General features: G+C 42.6%; 1 protein-coding gene across 3 annotated transcripts; it reads right to left on the reverse strand.

Annotated features, from left to right (window-relative positions):
• Positions 1–446: 446 nt before the first annotated feature.
• Positions 447–12561, reverse strand: LOC131425805 (transmembrane protein 94). 3 transcript variants are annotated; one of them, XM_058588003.1, is made up of 9 exons: positions 12101–12561; positions 10985–12044; positions 10780–10917; positions 10373–10417; positions 10047–10176; positions 9852–9969; positions 3280–3376; positions 960–3223; positions 447–894 (listed from the first exon to the last, which is right to left on the reverse strand). In XM_058588003.1, exons 1-9 carry the CDS (start codon positions 12265–12267, stop codon positions 822–824), a joined length of 4092 nt encoding a protein of 1363 aa, XP_058443986.1. In that variant the 5' UTR covers positions 12268–12561; the 3' UTR covers positions 447–821. The 3 variants fall into 3 exon arrangements, with proteins under 3 accessions (XP_058443986.1, XP_058443985.1, XP_058443987.1); XM_058588002.1 differs by having other exon boundaries at positions 9810–9969; XM_058588004.1 differs by lacking the exon at positions 10373–10417 and having other exon boundaries at positions 9810–9969.
• Positions 12562–19725: the final 7164 nt, after the last annotated feature.

Consider the following 19725-nt stretch of genomic DNA (forward strand, 5'->3'; position numbering starts at 1 on the left):
CAACCACCTCGATATCGTCACCGTCTAACAATATTCGTGGTGGGAGGCGCAGTGTTTCTTCCCTAGAGCCTCTTCCTTACATGAAACTTCTTTATCATTTCATTAAGTCCATTGGAGTTCCAATTTAATTTTTATTGTATGGTGCTACGATCCCACTGACACTAAGAATCCTTCCAGGTTGGTACTCGAACATACGAGAACTGGCTTGTAAAACCCGACGACTTCACTGATGAGATGACTCTTGGTACAGTAACCCTATTTCGGTCGAGTTCAATTTTTCGATACAAAAACATCACTCGATCGTAACACAGAACAGGGGTGTTTATTAAAACTTAGAACTAAATCACACTGTGTCCATTGATTTTAGTACCGATAGTTTTCTGGACGATGTTGTGCTATTAGTGAAAGTGGATTTTCTCAGAAACTGACACACACCAAAGTTATCTGTTAATTTTATTTTTTACATCGTAACTTTCTCTTAACTGTGGTTAGCAGTAGTGTCAAGTAGCTGATAGACTTTCGGCCGTTTCGCTAGACGGAACAAGCGATACTTTCGAGCTCAATAGTTGTCCTGCTATAGTGCTATCGAAACATTTTTCAGTCGCATCTGTTATTATTTACAGCAAAAAGGTGTAATAAGAGGGGAGGTTACAAGCAAATGCATGACTCTTACAAGTATGTCAATAGTTTCAGTCACTCTAAAACATGATGAATATACAATACAACTTAAGGTACACACTTTTTTTCATAATGATTGCTATTGATTGATTTGGTATGATTTTCTGGTTTCTAACGGTTTTGTAGTTTGATTTTGCCGACATCTAGAATGGCGAATTCATTCCTAGCTTGGTACCAAAATCCAGTCTCGCTCGTCGAATATATCGATTATTTACTCTGCAAAAATAATTAACAGTATATTAGTACAATCTCCGGTGGAATAATCTGGATAAAACGCTCACTTGATTTCTTCCCATTTGAAAAATTCGGTAAGTCCGAACGTCACGGCTATGGTGAAGAACAGAAACAGTACGATCGGCCAGACGCGATCCATCTCGTTCCAGTAGTAGTCATCGGTACAGATGTGAACAACGACGGTGAGGATATGAAACAATACAAGCCCGGCAGCTACAGAAACCCAGCACAGGTTACTCAGCGGATTTCGCCGGTAGCACGTGTAGTCCCGATGGACGAAGGAAGTCGAAACGGTTATGAAATGCAGAATCGTTCCGAGCAGAATGAAACTTCGTGCTACTGACAGATCTTTGTTAAAGTTCTCCGGCACGTCATCTTCGTCGTCGGAGAATATCTCAATCGGATGCGACAGGAAGGAACAATAGGAGATGACCAGAAACAGTACCACGATGCTGAACTTGATTCCGTAGCACCAGATGACGAAAATAATTAGACGGGAATCGAGTGTGGTCTGTTTCTTACCGGTGGCTCGCTTCATAATTCCAGGATCGACGTTGATTCGGAGCAGCGAGAGGGAGATCAAAGGTACGGCAAAGCACATTACATAGAGTGCATGGTGAGGTACAATCATAGGGGGCAGTGAGAGAATCGCAGTGATTGTGTTCATGACAGCCAACGAAACTCCGCAGCAAGTCCAGAACTGAACGCAGCTCCACAACCCCTGTATGAAACGTCGAGACAATTCTATGACAGCAACTATCGAGATCGGGTCGTCCCGGCAGGTTGCGATCGAACAGGAAATGGAGTTCAGCAGCCGACTGAGATAGATGGGTGAAACGGTGACAATTTGTTCAGGAATTTTTCGAAATAGTCGGCTTTGCGGCTTCAGGTTAAGCTTGGCTTTGTTATTGTAAATGTTGGATTCTATATAGGCAGGATAGTCTTGACAGACTTGTGGGTAGAGTGGTTCGATTGCGATTGAACAGTCCCCTTGGAGGAAAATCTCCGAGTTGGAATTGGAGGCGGATGAACCAAGACATACAACAATTTCGCCGTACTGCTGCATTATTTTCAGCATCTCTCGGGTAGCTTCCGCAGAACAATCGGTGAATAAAGATACAAGTAACGGTACGTTATCGACATTTTCCAGATGGGGCCGAATGTTTTCGATTCCTCGAGGAAGTTTAGCTCGGTTCGACATATCGAAGTTGATTGGCGCACTTTGTTCGGTACTGTCTGTCAAGCAGCTTAGTGATCGACAGTTTTCGTCGTGTGCAGCGCAATCCATTGCCGAGTCTTGGGAGGTTCGTGAGGTCTGGGCTTGGTGGTGCCTTAAGTCGCCAAGCTCGAAATTATCATTACAACGATCCAACACTGTTTTTTTAATGTGCCCAATAATGGGATCCAACAAACTCGAGTCCGGATTCGAGATCGCCCCTGGGGCAGATGAGCTCAAAGTTTTCGATCCTTCCAGATTCGGTAGTAATTTATTTAGTTCATTTTGTTCATCTAAATCCGGTTGATCAGTGGAACTCGATGGGTGTACTTTGCATTCAACGTTCCGCGAAGGTGACGGCATTTCACTTTCGTTATCACTCAGCAAAGAGATATGACAATTCCAGCCCGATTCTAGTCCCATTTTTTCCGAGAACACTCTCGAACGAAGTTCGTTCTCCTTGCTGAAGTGTACAAATCTTATGCATGCCCGCTCCAACCGTTCGATCAGCTGTACAATGTCCGTCTGGGCTTGATACTGCATCGTGATCATTCCGATAAAGACCTGATGGCACTGCATGTCATAGCACCCATCGACATCGGAAATATCGTCGTCCTTGTTTTCGGTGAACAACAATGAATCCGTACTGATGGAGTGATGAGTCAGTGGGGCACCTCCGTGTTCGTAATCCAGCGAACGTTCTCTACAGTATGCACTTTTGTGGATCTTGCGTTCGGGTGGTAGTTCCAAATAGGCTACATCCCCTGTACTTCCTCCTGAAAGGGCTCCAGTTATTCCGTGTCTCAATGGTTTGTAGGAAAACGCCGTACAGTAAGCGGTTAGAGCACTTCGCTGGTAAAAATCTTGCGCACGTTTTCGTTCTTTTTCCGTCAGCGGTTGCAGATCATAACCGTCCCAGTAGTCATCACAGCTGTCCAACACTATGTCAGCCGTTCCCTGAGTCAACAGCTGCAAGGATCCGCCCGGAGTTTCACGCATGACCACCGACAGCGAATGGGGAAAGGGAACCTTTACCTTGGCTGCCAACTGAAGTGCTCGAGCGAACTTGATATCTCGTCGGACAACGTCTGGTAGCTGAAAAATGAGAAACAGACGGTGGTTAGCATCGACGGTAGTTACTGGACACTCACCAGATGCCGGTAGCTCGATATTTGTCCCTCCAGGTTGAAGATATCTCGCGCATGCGGAGTGAATCCGATTTGGCGGGCCAGTTCGCACAGACAACGGCTGAGTACGGTACATTTAGGAAGGACAAAAAAAAACGGGTTATATGGATTGGCAAGGCACCAGGAGATCGAGATTGTTTGGTGAGGGATGTAATTTTAACGGTTTTCTTTTAATGGAGGTTCATGATGGCCTAAGCAAATTCAAACGTGAGCGCATTTCCAACAGAAAATGATTTACTTTTCGATGAACACAAAGTTAAGCATTGGACACACCAAATAAAAAGTCCTGCGAATTCATGTCATGTCGAAATGAAACTCTAAACTAGGCTAACGAACTGATAAATTTTGAAAGTACAAAAATTAAACCACAGATGAAATGAAGAATTATCACACTCACACACTTACGAGATTTTATTAGAACTGATTTACGAACAAATAATTAAAAATTTTATGCAAGCTGTGAATATATGAGCTCAAAATCTGAACTAAGTGTTGACAAAAAAAAATCATAAAATGTTTAAACGTGAAATGTTTAAACGTAAAATAATAATTTGATTGACTGATAAGTGCAACACAGGCTGAAGCATGTTTCTCCTGGTTGCCAGAAGTAGGCGTCGTCACCTTACTTGTGATGATGCCGAACGATCAACTAGATGCTAACTGATTATCGTGTATGAACCAATGCACTTTACTTTCACTGGACCACCAACAACAGTCTCGCTGTGTCACAAAAACGAGGCACCTAATGACGGATGAATATTCTATCTCACTCGATCATTTTGAAAAAATTCACGTATTATCAAAATTTGAGTCAGCCAAGAAGAATCATATATGCTTTCAGGTTAGATAATATTTCATTGACTAAAAGAGCGACCAATATTGATCGTTCTAAGGAATCCAATCAGAGCTTAAGATTGTCACGCATTCTCAATGGAAAAATCCAATCCATCCGCCTCATTTTCGTTATTTTCACTGTCGCATTCGTAAATGACCGACACCAAAAACAAACAAAGAGAGACGAAGCATTTTCATTTCTCATTGAAAAAATGAGAGAGTATAATTACCAACGTCACTATGACACTCTATGACAAGATGAAACCGAACTAACGTCTGCAGGGAGAATCAACAGTATTTCAATTGTTTTTCTTTCATCGATGTATTAAAAATCTGTGACGCTTGACTATGAAGAGTGTTCAAAATATGACAAATCTGGATAATTAGACCCCTGAACCTTTTTGAAAACCAAAACTAATAAAGATTCAAGCACCGACAGGTAAAAGTCATTGTGAAAGTTCTTTCTGTCATTATCAATTCGCAAAGCTTCGGTTGAATAACGACACTGCATACTATGGGATAGTATTGAAAACCAAAAATGACTGGAAGGGCAAATAAAAGAACAAAAAAAAAAGACACAATTTTGAAACTACTGTTCCGCTTATGGCGTCGACTGGACTTGGATTTCGTTCTCATAGTTTGCTAGCGAAGCTGAGAGTGACATTAATTTCTCGTCATTTTCATCTATTCCGAGTCAATGAAAATGACTTTCATTAGCTCTGAATCCAATACTTAAAAAAATAGACATCCATCTCGTGACGAACAAGGTGGAACTAGTTCCATGTTGCGTTTAGCACGCACAGCGTTGCCAGGTCATTTTTCCAAAAATCTGTTTTTGGCGCAAAAATCTATCTGTACCATATCGGTATCAGAATTTCGTCAAAGTTCACGGAAAAGTCACCAAAGCTCATTTTGGTGAGCAAAGGAAAAAAGGTCTCATAGCAACCTTTTCTCCTGTCTATCCATGCTATCAACAAAAATCGGCATTTATCTGTACGATCCGTGAATTTTCGGTATTTTGGGAGTACATATCTGTATTGCGGTATAGAGGTCAAATATCTGTATAAATACTGAGAAATCGGTATACCTGCCAACGTTGAGCACGCATCAGAATCTGAAATCTCAGTTGATTTTTCAATAGGACGTATAAGCAAGTGACAGTTTCTCTTTGTTTATTTTCTCTTCCATTAATTATTAAGCGGTTCCCACGTTCCCACTTAACTCTTTGCATGAAATGATACCCAAAACTTTCGACTTTCAAACAGAATAGTGACATCAAAGAAAATCTTTTTAATCACATCTCAATAATCGAAAGAGAGAGTGATTAAAGAGAAACTGTCACTTGTTTATACGCCCTATTGAAAAATCAACCGAGAAATGTAAAAAATAATTGAACATGATGTCCACTTAGAGGTGTAAATTTTTCTATATTTGTGTTGTTTTTTCTGATTAAATACAATATCGCCTATAAACAACACAAGCGAAATAACAAACCCTTCAAAGGTCTGTGTAGAGTTAGAATTAAACTTATCGTCTTCACACTGAAATGTTATGAATTGGTGTTCAACTTTGCCCTAAATCAAGCGAGCTGATATTGTTTATTTATACCACTGGAAACGTATATTATAATAAGCCTGAACATCAGTGGATTAATTTTTAAAATCTAGAAATTATAATTCGTTTAGTTCTGCGTTTACATTTAGAGTTTTACACGAATTGAAAGTACATCTGACATACATTTATGTTAATAGGGATTCTATATATAACAATGTATTCTCTCCCGAATTAGTAAAAGATTGTATTTTAATCCGTATTTACAGTTATTTTTTTTTTGTAGTTTGATTCACAGTACTTTTTGGTATTTGGTATCACTCAAGGCACGAACGCTTCTGAGATCACCCTCCACTTGATCGATCCACCTTGCTCGCTGTGCTCCTCTTCTTCTTGTACCAGTCGGATTAGATTCAAGAACCATTTTCACTGGGCTGTCGTCCGACATCCTTATGACATGCCCAGCCCATCGTAGACGTCCGATTTTAGCTGTCCGTACGATGGGTGGTTCTCCTAGCAGCTGTTGCAATTCGTGATTCATACGCCGTCTCCTCGTTCCGTCTTCCATCTGCACTCCGCCATAGATGGTCCTCAGTACCTTTCTTTCGAAAACACTGAGGGCGCGTTGTTCCTCTGCCAGCATAGTCCAGGTCTCGTGGCCATAGAGAACAACCGGTCTAATGAACGTTTTGTAGATGGTCAATTTCGTGCGTTGGCGTACTTTTCTCGATCGAAGGGTTTTTCTGAGTCCAAAGTACGCACGATTCCCTGCCAAAATACGTCTCTGTATTTCTCTGCTGGTGTCATTATCGGCGGTCACCAGTGAGCTCAAATACACGAACTCGTCAACCACCTCGATATCGTCACCGTCTATCAATATTCGTGGTGGGAGGCGTAGTGTTTCTTCTCTAGAGCCTCTTTCTCTCATGTATTTTGTTTTCGACGCATTTATGGCCAGTCCGATACGCCTAGCTTCAGCTTTCAGTCCGATGTAGGTTTCCGTCATCTTCTCAAGGTTACGTGTCACAATATCTATATGGTCAGCGAAGCCAAAAAGTTGTACGGACTTTCGGAAGATCGTGCCACTCGTGTCGATCCTCGCTCTTCGAATCACACCTTCCAAGGCCATATTGAACAAAATACAAGAGAGTCCATCACCTTGCCGTAGCCCTCTCCGAGATTCGAAGGGACTCGAGAGCGTCCCAGATACTCGGACGTAGCACATCACTCTATCCATCGTTGCTTTGACCAATCGCGTCAGTTTATCCGGAAAACCGTATTCGTGCATGATCTGCCATAGCTGTTCTCGATCGATTGTGTCGTATGCCGCTTTGAAATCAATAAATAGGTGATGCGTGGGTACGTTGTATTCACGACACTTCTGGAGAACTTGTCTTATTGCGAATGTTATCCCGCTTAGTACGGCTCTACGAATTCCTTAGCTATTGGTGGTAGACGACGGCAAAGGATTTGGGAGAGTACCTCGTAGGCGGCGTTGAGCAATGTGATTGCGCGGTAATTGCAACAATCTAGCTTATCGCCCTTTTTGTAGATGGGACAACCACTCCACCCATCCATTCCTGCGGTAGAATCTCCTCCTCCCAAATCTTAGAAATCACCCAGTGCAGTGCTCTAGCCAGTGCCTCTCCTCCATGTTTGAGCAGCTCGTCTGGTAACTGGTCATTGCCCGCGGCTTTGTTGTTCCTCAGCTTGCCGATCTCGTCACTTATCTCTGTCAGATCAGGTGCTGGGAATCTGTCGTCGGCTAAGCATGCACCCAGATTGATTCCTGTGTCGTTCTCTGTATCCTGTGCTTCGCCATTCAGATGCTCGTCATAGTACTGCTTCCACTTGTCGATCATCTCACGTTCGTTCGTGAGAAGGTTACCACTGGTATCTCTGCACATTTCAGCCTGTGGCGTGAAGCCTCTACGTGAGCGGTTCACCTTTTCATAAAATTTCCGTGTATCATTTGCGCGGTACAGTTGTTCCATCGCTTCGCGATCTTGGTCTTCCTGGTGGCGCTTTTTTCTCCGGAAAACCGTGTTCTGTCTGTTCCGTGCCTGTCTGTATCGTTCTGCGTTCGCTCTAGTGCGATGTTGCAGCATCCTCGCCCTTGCTGCATTCTTCTCTTCGACCAACCGCTGACATTCGCCGTCAAACAAGTCATTTCTTCGATTCGATAACCTCGCACCTAGTACGGTTGCAGCAGTGCTACTCACACCGGACCTCATAATCCTCCAGCCGTCTTCAAGAGTCACCGCGCCAAGCTGCTCTTCCGTTGGTAGCACTTGCTCCAGTTGTTGCGCGTATTCCTCTGCAGTACGAACGCTACGTAGCTGCTCAAGAATGAATCCCGGCGTTCCTGTGCGACGAGTGTTGTGCACCGTCGATAGTTTTGAGCGCATACAAACCGCGACAAGGTAGTGAGATCAGAATCAATGTTGGCACTGCGGTAGGTGCGGACATTGATGACGTCGAGAAAGAATCGCCCGTCGATGAGAACGAGGTTGATTTGATTTTCCGAAGGTGCTTCGAACTACCATTCCTCGGGAGGCTGCAAAGTTCACGCATTGTTGGCCGTTGTCGTTTGTTACCTCGTGCAGGCTCTTCAGCCCAATCACAGGCCTGTACATTGCCTCCCGGCCTACCTGTGCATTCATGTCGCCGATGACAAGTTTTACATCCCGCCGTGGACACCTGTCGTAGGTTCGTTCCAGCTGCGTGTAAAATGCTTCCAACTCGTCATCGGGTCTTGTCTCATGTGGGCAGTGCACATTGATGGTGCTGTAATTGAAAAAACGGATCTTGATCTTCAATACGCACATACTATCACTGATTGGCTGCAACCCAACCACGCGCAGGCACATCTTGCCCAACACTACAAATCCTGTTTCTAGAACGTTGGTTGTGCCGCAGCTCTGGTAGATGGTAGCCGCTCGATGCCCACTTTTCCACACCTTCTGTCCCGTCCAACAAAGTTTCTGCAGTGCTACGACATCGAAGCCGCGGATTTGAAGCTAATCATGCAGCATTCGGTCGTATCCTGGGAAGCCAAGTGATTTGTAGTTCCATGGGCCAAGCTTCCAATCGTAGTCCTTATTTCGTCGCGTAGGTCTTTGCCGATCATTCCGAGTCGTATTTCTTTCTTGATCGTACGTAACATGTGTTTTCCGGGCGGCTTGTTAGGCCTGCACCAATCTCCTGTCTCGCCGGAGGGCCATCGTGTCAGCACTATTTAGAGTCCCACACTGACACAAGGACGGTAATCAGCCGCTCCTAACATGAAGAACAGACGCTGTTTCAAGCCGCCCCAACATGGGGAACAGACGCTCGGGTAAGCTTGCTCTCTGTAAAGAGTAAAGTAATGTAAAATAAAGTAAAGTGGACTATATTAGCAGTTGATTCTCGCTTATATTTGCGAAATATTTATTTTCTTTTCACTGGACTACCAGCGAAAACTTTGCTGTCTTCGAGTCGCCAAAGTGCGGTGTTTTTTTCCTTCTCGCAAATTACTATAATTTTTACCGCACTAACACGAGACGACGTACTTACGTACGTTTTGCCAGAAGTGGGACGTTGTTCCCATCATGAGACACAATGAAAACAAACACTCATTCAAACAGCAAATAAACACAAGTAAACGCGTGAGTATACACAACAGAATATCTCTAAACTGCCAAATAGATGCTATTCAAAATCATTTCCACCTAAAGCTGGAAAGTATTACCGAAATAATAAACTGAATTAAAAAGCCAAAAAATTTATTACCAGTTTATAAACAGTCACACGAAACGTCAACCAACTAAGGTACGTTAAAAATTTCGCCCTGAACCATTCGAAATCGTCACACTACCAGACCATTTGCTATTTACCTGTCCCTATTGGTTTTCGAATTGCGATTGGAAAAAGGCTCACCAATGAGTTTGTAAGTGTCGGGATTGCTTGGAAAAGATTGATCGATTTACGTTGTTTTGAATAGAACCCACGCGGCAAAGTACCAATTTGAAATATTATCTCAGTGGAGCAAAAAAAAACCGATAGAATAGAGGAGGAATAATAATGAACAGCAAACACCAAATTAGAGACTTGGTATGCCTAGTACATACCCATGCATAAAGCAATTCAAACTCGACTCTACAATCGCATACCGGTTGGTCACGGGGACCAAATCCTTATCCAGCATGGCAACGGCTGTCACGTGGCCACAAAACTTAGCGTAGTGGGCCTGAGTGAGCGGACAACAGGTATTGACGAGGATGGCTAGGCCTACGGAGCAACAAAGTGACAGTAAGTTGGAAATCTACAAATCGTTACTGGTCCAGGCAGTCTGCCAACATACTTACCCAGGGGTTTCAAAGAACTCAGATGGTGCTTGTAATCGTGATCATCGAACTCTAGCTTGAACGGGCTGTGTTGATCGTGCGTAAGATCCAGTACCTCGGCAATTGCACCCGAACCTTCCTTCTGGGAGCTCTGATGAATGGGTTTTAAAATGGCCAAAGAAAGAAGGGAAAACAATCAATATTTGTGACACTCGGCGAAAGCGGCCGCTAATATGCTACTGAAAAATAAATACACAAATTTCATGTTGGATATATACGAAAAAACAGTGCACATCAAAACAGGAAAAATAGTTGGCATGGTTTAGATAGAGGAGTTAGTTCAATACCAGTTCTAGTATATGCGAAAGTGGGTGGTAGTGTTCCTGGCAGCACTGCAAAATTGATTGGACGTTAGGGTTGGTAATTGGAATTTAGATTTTTCATTAGTAGATTCAGGAGACTCGAACAGAATTGTTGTCATTATTGATCGATTTTGGCTCAATCTCGATATACTAAATCACAATTCTACTCCAGTCGCCAAAATCTACTCGTTCAAAGGCACACTTAAAGACGAAGCTGATGCAATTTGGATTGGGAAGAATTTTGAATTTTGACTTGCAATGTAATCGAAATTGATTCTCAAATAAATCCGAACTTCTAATCAAGACTTTTCCAATGCCCGTGTAGAAACCTCAACACACACGGTTTTGGTTTCTACGCATTTGAAGTGTTCTTTTGCTAGAACAACACTAACCTGCGAGTTCAGACTGCTTTGGTCGGACGAATCCGTGGTATGACTCTCGTCGTTAGAGGCACTTCGTAGGAAAAATACTTTTTCTGCTGTCGGATTCGGCCATGAAAGAATTCCTTTCTTGTCTACACAACAGAGAGCCTATGGATACCATAAAAAAATTAAACAATTAATTATAGAAAAACAACCTTGGCTCTTATCCAAGTACCGTTATTGTCCCCAGCACCTGAACGACATTAGCACTTCTACTGAGCAGTTCGCTACGACCAAGAAACAGTTGCCACCAGTAGTAAGCCACCAACCGACGAGGAAGTTCGACGTGTTCCAGATCTCCTGTCGGGGTGTCCAAATCTTCCTGGAAGGATTTTTGTGCTGCTTTTCGCATAATGGATTGCGGTATGGAAAGAAGTGTCTCCAGCCGGGCCGTGCCCCAAAGATTGATAGTGATCCATAGCAACGGAAAGACCAGTGGAAGCAAGGGAAGCAATGCAGCGGATGGATTGAGCAGAAAAACATTACGCCAATTGGTGGGAACTTTTCCGTTAAAATAAAAACCCAAGTAACGTAGGACACCAACTGTCAGTGTAAGTATTAGAACGACAATCCATCCACATTGCTGGATACATTTTGTTATGAGCAGATTGCGTTGCTGGTTGATCATCGTTGTTGGTCGGTCCAGAAAATTGTCCAACGTCGTTCGTAGATTGTCTAAATAAGGCGTCACAGACACCACACAAATAAGATCCGGTATTGGAGCACGAGCAATTGGTTTTTTCGGTGGATCCATAGCTTGCGCAAGACCGTAAGTTTCACCACATTTGAACGCTCGTTTACCGAAGACTTCAGTGCATGTTCCGGGTGCTACCTGACCTGGTCGCATCACTATGTAGTCCCCTCGCACCAGAAGAGCCCATGGGAGATTAACAATTTTCCCGTCCCGGTAAGTCCACTGGAGGGTAACGCATGGCGATAAAGGACTGCAGATGTGGGGATAATTCGAGGGAATCCATTCACTGCACAACTTAGTGCCACATTTAATTTCCTCTAAAACACTTCGGACTTTACGGAACATCTCCGTATGGCGCAAAATATTTTCGCGAACTATTGTTACTATCGTAAGTAGTAAGAGGAACAGGATGAACCCAGCTGAGTAACAATAACCGATCATAAAGAACGAGACGACTGATATCACCGTGGCCAGCAACGGGAACCAGTTAAGGGCACTCGTTGAGTTTCCTACCAAGGATGATTTGAAAAGTATGATCCATCTGAAAATATTCACAATTAGTGATTGTTTTGTCACGAAAAAACATTAAACAAAAACCTGCGCTTCGCAAATCTTTCTTCGTATGCCGTCAACACTACTTCGATGTCATCGTGTAGCCGCTGTAAGGCCATCACCGTGGACAGTCCAAGGTACTCCCGGTCACCGATTTCGGCATCTTTTCCACGCGGGGCGCAAATCCTCTGCAATTCATTTTCTAGGCCCATCCTCGGTTTCGATCTCGGTCATATTGCAGGAACAGGAATCAAACTATTTTTCTCACTAATCTTACACCTTATTGATCGAGGTTTTTTTTTTCTACGGATGAGTACGCATTTCGCAATGGAAAAGCAAATTACATCTACATTTTCTATTACAGCCTTAGCGAAACGAAATGTGAATTTTTCCACAACCGAAACAGTTAATAACACTGCAGATATAATATTATAATCTTTTCTGCAAAAATGATAAGAAGTGTCAGATGATGGTGTGCGATTTTCTTGTTTGTTTTTCGAAGCAACTTTTACGGCCAGGGATGCCAGAATGAAATTAGTTTTCTTTGAATGATATTAATAATTTTGCGTACATGATTTAGCAAAGTGACAAATTTGTAATAGATGACATAACATAGGACACTTTTAAACAACTACATACAATTTCGGGAATATTTACATGTATCAAACAATTCTTCTGGTCGGAAACATCTACCGAATTCGATTGGAAATCTACCGAGGTGGCATCCCTGTTCAAGATGTTTACAGCGTGTTCATCTGTAATCGTGAACTTTTAAGTTTGTGTTCATTATTAGGTTTTTTATCGTGACGACACAAATGAACAAGTATTCATCCTTGACAGTTCAGCGGTACTGTTTACAAACAAGCTTAAACAAAAATCGAAGAGCACATCTAAAACAATCATCTTTACACTTTGCAACTAGTCACTTTTATTTAATAAATATCAAAAACGAACCGTATTCAATCGTGAACAAATGTTTTAAAACTTTATTTAGGCGATATGGACCGTAAATGGTCTGATCAAATTTGTCAATAAACAAACAAAAGAAATTTCTGTTTACAAACAGTACTGCTGAACTGTCAAAATGTGTTCATCCGATTGAGGTTAGCAGTGACGGTAAAAAACCTAATGTTTCCAAAGTGACCAGACAAATCGAGACTTTTTTTCAAAGGGGCAAAGCTACACAAATCGACTTCTTCAGTTTAGGATAATATGAAATATTCTTGCTTTTAGGCAACAGGAGAAATTTTTATTATCATTGGTTTCCATGTTTCAACTAGTATCATGGTATAAATTTTACTTCTAAGTATGTCGATTTCGCTTAAAACCAACACTAACCCATTTCTATCCAGTCGAATCCTCGCATATTTTAGCTGATGAGATCGAAAATGGTGTGTTCTCTTATTTCTGGTAATGAAAATCGTAGTTCTCGGAAACATCCATTGGGGTAGGTTGGCCGAGTTTTGTGCAGGGTTTGTTAGCCGAGTTGTAAATTTAGTCTAATCAAACTTTTTTTTAGTTAACTTAATTGTTACGCTAATCTTGATGATTATTAGTGTTGTATGCATAGTTGATTAATATGCATGTACATATTACTATTTTCTCGGTACTATTATTCCCTCATACATATTACTTACTATAAGTTACTGTAGTTTTGTTATGAGGAGTGATATCTGCTCGATGCTATATTGTTTTTTTCTCTCCTCTCATGATTCCAAATGATTTGAGTTGTTTCCACTAAAAAACGTTTTCCATGGAGGCATTTGATGTGTTTCACATATTTCATCATACTCGGCCAACCTACCTCGGTCAACCTACCTCGGCCAACCTACCTCGGCTCTGAGGTTAGTTGGCTGATTTTTTTCTCCGAATTTGATTGTTAATAACCTTTTCCCTGATTTTTCTAGAGCTATGAAAAAATGCACAAATGTGCTTAAAAGATATATCTTCAAGACATCGTAAAAGCGTTTATCAAAAAGTCTAACCAAAATGAGTACAGAAATTCTGAAACGAAAATTCGGCCAACTAGCCCCGTCTCCCCTATTTGCATTTTGCGCTTGTAGAAATCATGTATTGCGGTGTCCACTGTGTCTCAGCGCAGACTAATCAGAAGTCCACAAATGGTAGCAGCATAGTTTTAGTTTTTCTAGACCTCACGTTAGATATAAAACCTTCTCAAAGTAACAAAAAAAAAAAACGAAATGTAAAACGTTGGGGTCTGGAATGTTGACATATAGAAAGTGTGTGCAAAATTTCAAAAAAAAAGGCGGGTGGGTAATGTCAGAGACATAACTGGATGTCGTGAATACGAAAACAACTGACATGCTCCTTAACACTTCCGAATATCAATTGTATGAATTATGCACGCATTCCCCTTTTTCACATTTTTCGCAAAAACAAAGAAAGCTTCACTTGATCTCGATTACTGTGAATTTCACACAGCGAAAAGTGCACAAATCTAAGCAAACTGTTCTTGATTTGCAGTAAACTGAGGATATTTCCCTACGATTTGCGAACAACAAATCCTAATAGTTCTTTAGAAAACTTTTAGAGCCATTAGAACGGCTGATATTGTGCAATGCTCTCCACCGTTGTTTTTTTCCCAATGCTAATGACTGGCAGCTGTGACGTAATCGCTGTTGTCGAAAGCGTGCAGACGACACAAAACACATCTGCTCGCAGTGGCGATACAATCCAAACTGATTCAAGTTTTGTTGAGAGGCTTGTTTCTACCTGATTTCGTTTGTAGCTTTTTCACTAATGGGCGGTCCTAACGGCTATAAAAATAGCCGCATACAGAATTTTAATGTCATTCTGTGTTTAGCTCTCTCCGAGTAAAGACGCATTTTTGAAAGTGTTATTGGAAAGTTTTCACGCGTTGTTCGATAGTTCGTCGGTATCCCAAGTAATGGGAAAAGCGGGCTCTAGTAAAGGGCAATCCAGCTCAGGTGCTGGCAAACGTCAGCATGATCCAGATGCCGGCGGAGACGAAGCGGCTGCAACCAAACGCCTGTTAGGCAAAAACAAGTTCGCTGGACTTGATGTTCAGGAAATTGAAAAGAAGGAGAAACTACCACCTTTCTACATACAGGGATTTCCTGCTACCCTTCGTACGGACCTCAACAGTCTGATCAGCCACGGTTTACAAGCAACAATCCGTATGTGTGCAAACGGATACAAAATCATCGTGCCATCTCGACTGCATTACAACTCAGTAGAGAACTACTTGAAGATGATGAAGCTGGAGTATTTCACCCACGACATCGCTTCCAGTAAACCTTTCAAGGTAGTTCTTCGTGGTCTACCGGATATGTTATTGGAAGAGCTCCAGAAGGAACTGGCAGATAACAAACTGAAGCCTGTGGCAGTATATAAAATCAAACGGCATAACCAAAATGTCAAATACCGGGATCAGCTCTACCTGGTACATTTTGAACGAGGTTCTACTACGATAAACGAACTAAAGAACATCAAAGCTCTTTTCCACATCATGGTCGAGTGGGAACGATACAAACCCGTCCACCGTGAGGTAACACAGTGCACCAATTGCCTCAAATATGGTCACGGCGCACGGAACTGCCACATCCAAAGCCGTTGCTCAACCTGTGCCGGAAAACATCGAACTGAGGAATGCGAACCGATGGGAGAACCGGCCATCAAATGTGCCAACTGCGGAGGCGAACATCACGCGACCAACAAAGCGTGTCCACAGCGAGCTGAATTCATCAAAGTCAGAAAAGCAGCGATGGAGAAAAAGCAACCAAAGCAGAAGCAGAAGCAGATGCCACCGAAAGTTCTGGATATGTTCTTCCCACCGTTGAACCCGATACCACCTCTTTCCACTCCTCCACCGCCTTCCCTTGGTGGACAGCAACAGGTTCCTCCAGGATTCCGTAGTTATGCTGATGCAGTAAACCAGCCCCCCACTGGTAATCAGCTCTACTCAATGGAACAGCTCGCCTTCCTATTTACGGAATTGGACAAGCAAACTCGTGCCTGTCGTACTGCGCAGGAACAAGTATCTGTAATGATGCTTTTTTATTACCGTCACGGGCAGCTCGTCAATAAGACTCCTTAATTGGAACGCCCAATCTTTGGGTCCCAAGAAACTGGAATTCGCCGAATTCCTCAATACCGAAAACATCGATGTTGCAGTAGTCACCGAAACACACCTGAAGCCAAACATCAGCTTTAGTCTTCCGGATCATGTCATCGTACGTATGGATCGCACCTCTTCTGGGGGAGGGGGTGTGGCCATACTCATCAAAAGAGGAATTCGGTACAAGCTACTGCCTGCTTTCAAACTTCGCTTGCTGGAAACCATCGGGATCGAAATGGAAACAACGAGAGGACCCATTGTCATCATTGCAGCCTACTGTTCGAAGCAATCCAGCACACGGAATGGTACGGCTGCAATGCTGAAAAACGATTTGTCATTGGTCACCCGACGGAATGGCAAATTTATCATCGGCGGAGATTTCAACGCTAGGCACGAAAGATGGGGAAATGGAAGGCGGAACCGGAACGGGCTCGTCCTCGCTGACCATCAAGAAGCTGGGCAGTACAACATCCTTGCCCCGGACTGCCCAACGAGATTGTCCAAATCGGGAGTCCATTCCGTTTTGGACATATTCCTCAGTAACATCGTCATCGACAGCCCTCCGGTCACCATCAATGACCTCTCATCCGACCACTATCCGGTGGTACTGACTCTGGACTCTCCAGCATCGACAGTGCCGATACAACATCGCCGGAACTACCATCGTGTCGACTGGCCACGATATCAACAAATCACCGACCAACTCATCGACGTCGATCTTCCACTTGGTACCCCGGTGGAAATCGACGCAGCACTATCAAACATTCATCAAGCTATCGTGGTCGCTCGGGATAGGACGGTTCCGGCAGAACATCATCAGGTGAGTACCTCTCTCCAAGTAGATAATACCACCAAATACATCATCCGTCTCCGGAACATCTTCCGGAGACAATTTCAACGAACTGGCGATCGTGCCAAGAAAACATCTTACAAAAATCTGACTAGGGTTATCAAGGAAAGATTGACTGACTTGCGGAATAAAGTATTCCAGAAAAAGCTGAGGCAAATTCCGCCTCATTCTAAGCCCTTCTGGTCAATGACGAAGGTGCTTAAGAATAAAAAACGACCTATCCCTCCACTGGTTCCGCCTGAGGGCGCAGATGAAGGGATACTTATAACACCCTTAGAGAAAGTGAATGAACTGGGGCGGCAGTTTGTGTGTTCCCACAATTTGGGACTTGACATAGTTAGTCCACATCAACGGGCCGTAGCCGACAGCGTAGCCGAAATTGATGGATCGGACAGTTTAGTACCTGAGGATATGAGAGTTACTGCCGATGAGCTGATAGCTTTTATGAAAAAATCAAAAAACATGAAGGCCCCCGGTTTCGACAATACTTTTAACATCGAGCTAAAGCATTTGAGCACTCGCTCATTTGCTTTTCTAGCTAAAATATTTAACCGGTGCTGGGAGCTTGGCTACTTCCCTTCAATGTGGAAGTTAGCTAAAGTTATCCCAGTACTGAAACCGGGAAAAGATCCTTCTTTTTCCAAGAGCTATCGACCCATCAGCTTACTCTCTGCCCTGTCTAAGCTATTCGAAAAATCCATCCAAAGCCGAATTCTCGCATTCGCCGATCAACATGGTGTCTTCCTGGAGGAACAGTTTGGGTTCCGGAAAGGAAGATCTACCATTCATCAACTCACGAGAGTTACCAACATCATTCGACGGAACAAGTCGGTATCCAAATCGACAGCAATGGCGATCTTGGATATCGAGAAAGCGTTCGACAATGTGTGGCACGATGGCCTGTTGTACAAGCTTCATCGATACAATTTTCCGATGTATCTGATTAAGATCATCAAAAGTTATCTTTCAAATAGAGCCTTCCAGATTTCTCTGCAAAATGTCCAATCGGATAAATTTTCCATCCCTGCAGGTGTGTCCCAAGGAAGTATCCTGGGTCCCATCCTGTATAACATTTTCACATCAGACATCCCACCTCTTCCGGGGGGTGGTGTCTTGTCACAGTTTGCTGACGATACGGCCATCCTTTATGATGGACGAGTCGTCAGTATTCTGAAGAACAAATTGCAGAGGGGTCTGGATGCTCTAAATGAATATTTCACCAACTGGAAAATTGTAATCAATGCGGCGAAAACTCAGGTCATCCTGTTTCCGCATTCGAGATCGACTAGACTTGTTCCGTCTGACGAATGCAGAATTCGGTTCGGTGGCGCTGACGTGCAGTGGTCCGACGAAGTGGTCTATCTAGGACTGACGTATGACAGACATCTGATCTTCAGGTCACATGTTGAAAAAATAATCACCAAATGTAACATACTCATCAGGTCTCTGTACCCGTTGATATGTAGAACATCAAAACTGTGCCTGAAGAATCGGATGGCTGTCTACAAACAAATCATCTACCCTGCAATCGAATATGCGGTCCCCGTTTGGCTGGGTTGTGCACGGACACACAGACTGCGGCTCCAGAGAGTTCAAAACAAAATCCTTAAAATGATCCTGAATCTGCCCCCTTGGACGAGAACCAGTGAAGTGCATGAGCTAGCTTTCCTTGATACCCTAGAACAACGATTTGAACATCAAAATATAAAATTTGGAGAGAGGTGCTCTGCCTCAGAAATAGCAATAATTCAAAATTTGAATGTTTTAGGTTAAGATAGATTAAGTAGGTAGGAGTATTTTAATAATTCAAACAAACAAAATCAAAATTTTGAAATGTAAATTAATCCAAGATAAACTCAATAACAACATTAAAAACTTAAGATAGGGGGAAAAAAAAAAAAGATGAAAGGACTATGAACCGAAACACTTGTAATGTAAACCATTGATGTAAAACGCAAATTCATAATAAATAAACATACAATTTAGTCAAAAAAAAAAAGAATTTTAATGTCGATTATTTCATTTCGGATTTGCATATTTTATTGAAAGAAACTATCAATATGCTGTAGGGATTCGTTTCCAGCATTCAGAAGAGTCAAATTGCGTAATTCTCTACGACATTAAACTCTGGAACATTTTTCGCAAAAAAAGGCTTCACTTGATCTCGATTACTATGAATTTCACACAGCGAAAAGTGCACAAATCTAAGCAAAATGTTCTTGATTTGCAGTAAACTGAGGATATTTCCCTACGATTTGCAAACAACAAATCCTAATAGTTCTTTAGAAAACTTTTAGAGCCATTAGAACGGCTGATATTGTGCAATGCTCTCCACCGATGTTTTTTTTCCCAATGCTAATGACTGGCAGCTGTGACGTAATCGCTCTTGTCGAAAGCGTGCAGACGACACAAAACACATCTGCTCGCAGTGGCGATACAATCCAAACTGATTCAAGTTTTGTTGAGAGGCTTGTTGTCGTGAATACGACTTACTTTACTATGGGGCGCCTTTTCAAAATTAGCCATATGGAAGAATGGGCAGAACTTAATCGTGAATATCTCGACTTGTATTAATGGTAGCAACATAATTCTTTCACCATTTCATCAAAAATATGATCAGGAATTCAGGATAATATTTTGAACAGTGTGCGATAACCACAAACAACTCAAAAATTAAGTTTTCTTAAAATTTGAAAACAACGCGGAAAACACCTTACTTTC

This window comes from Malaya genurostris, chromosome 1, assembly GCF_030247185.1.
Source record: "Malaya genurostris strain Urasoe2022 chromosome 1, Malgen_1.1, whole genome shotgun sequence".
Lineage (NCBI taxonomy): Eukaryota > Metazoa > Arthropoda > Insecta > Diptera > Culicidae > Malaya > Malaya genurostris.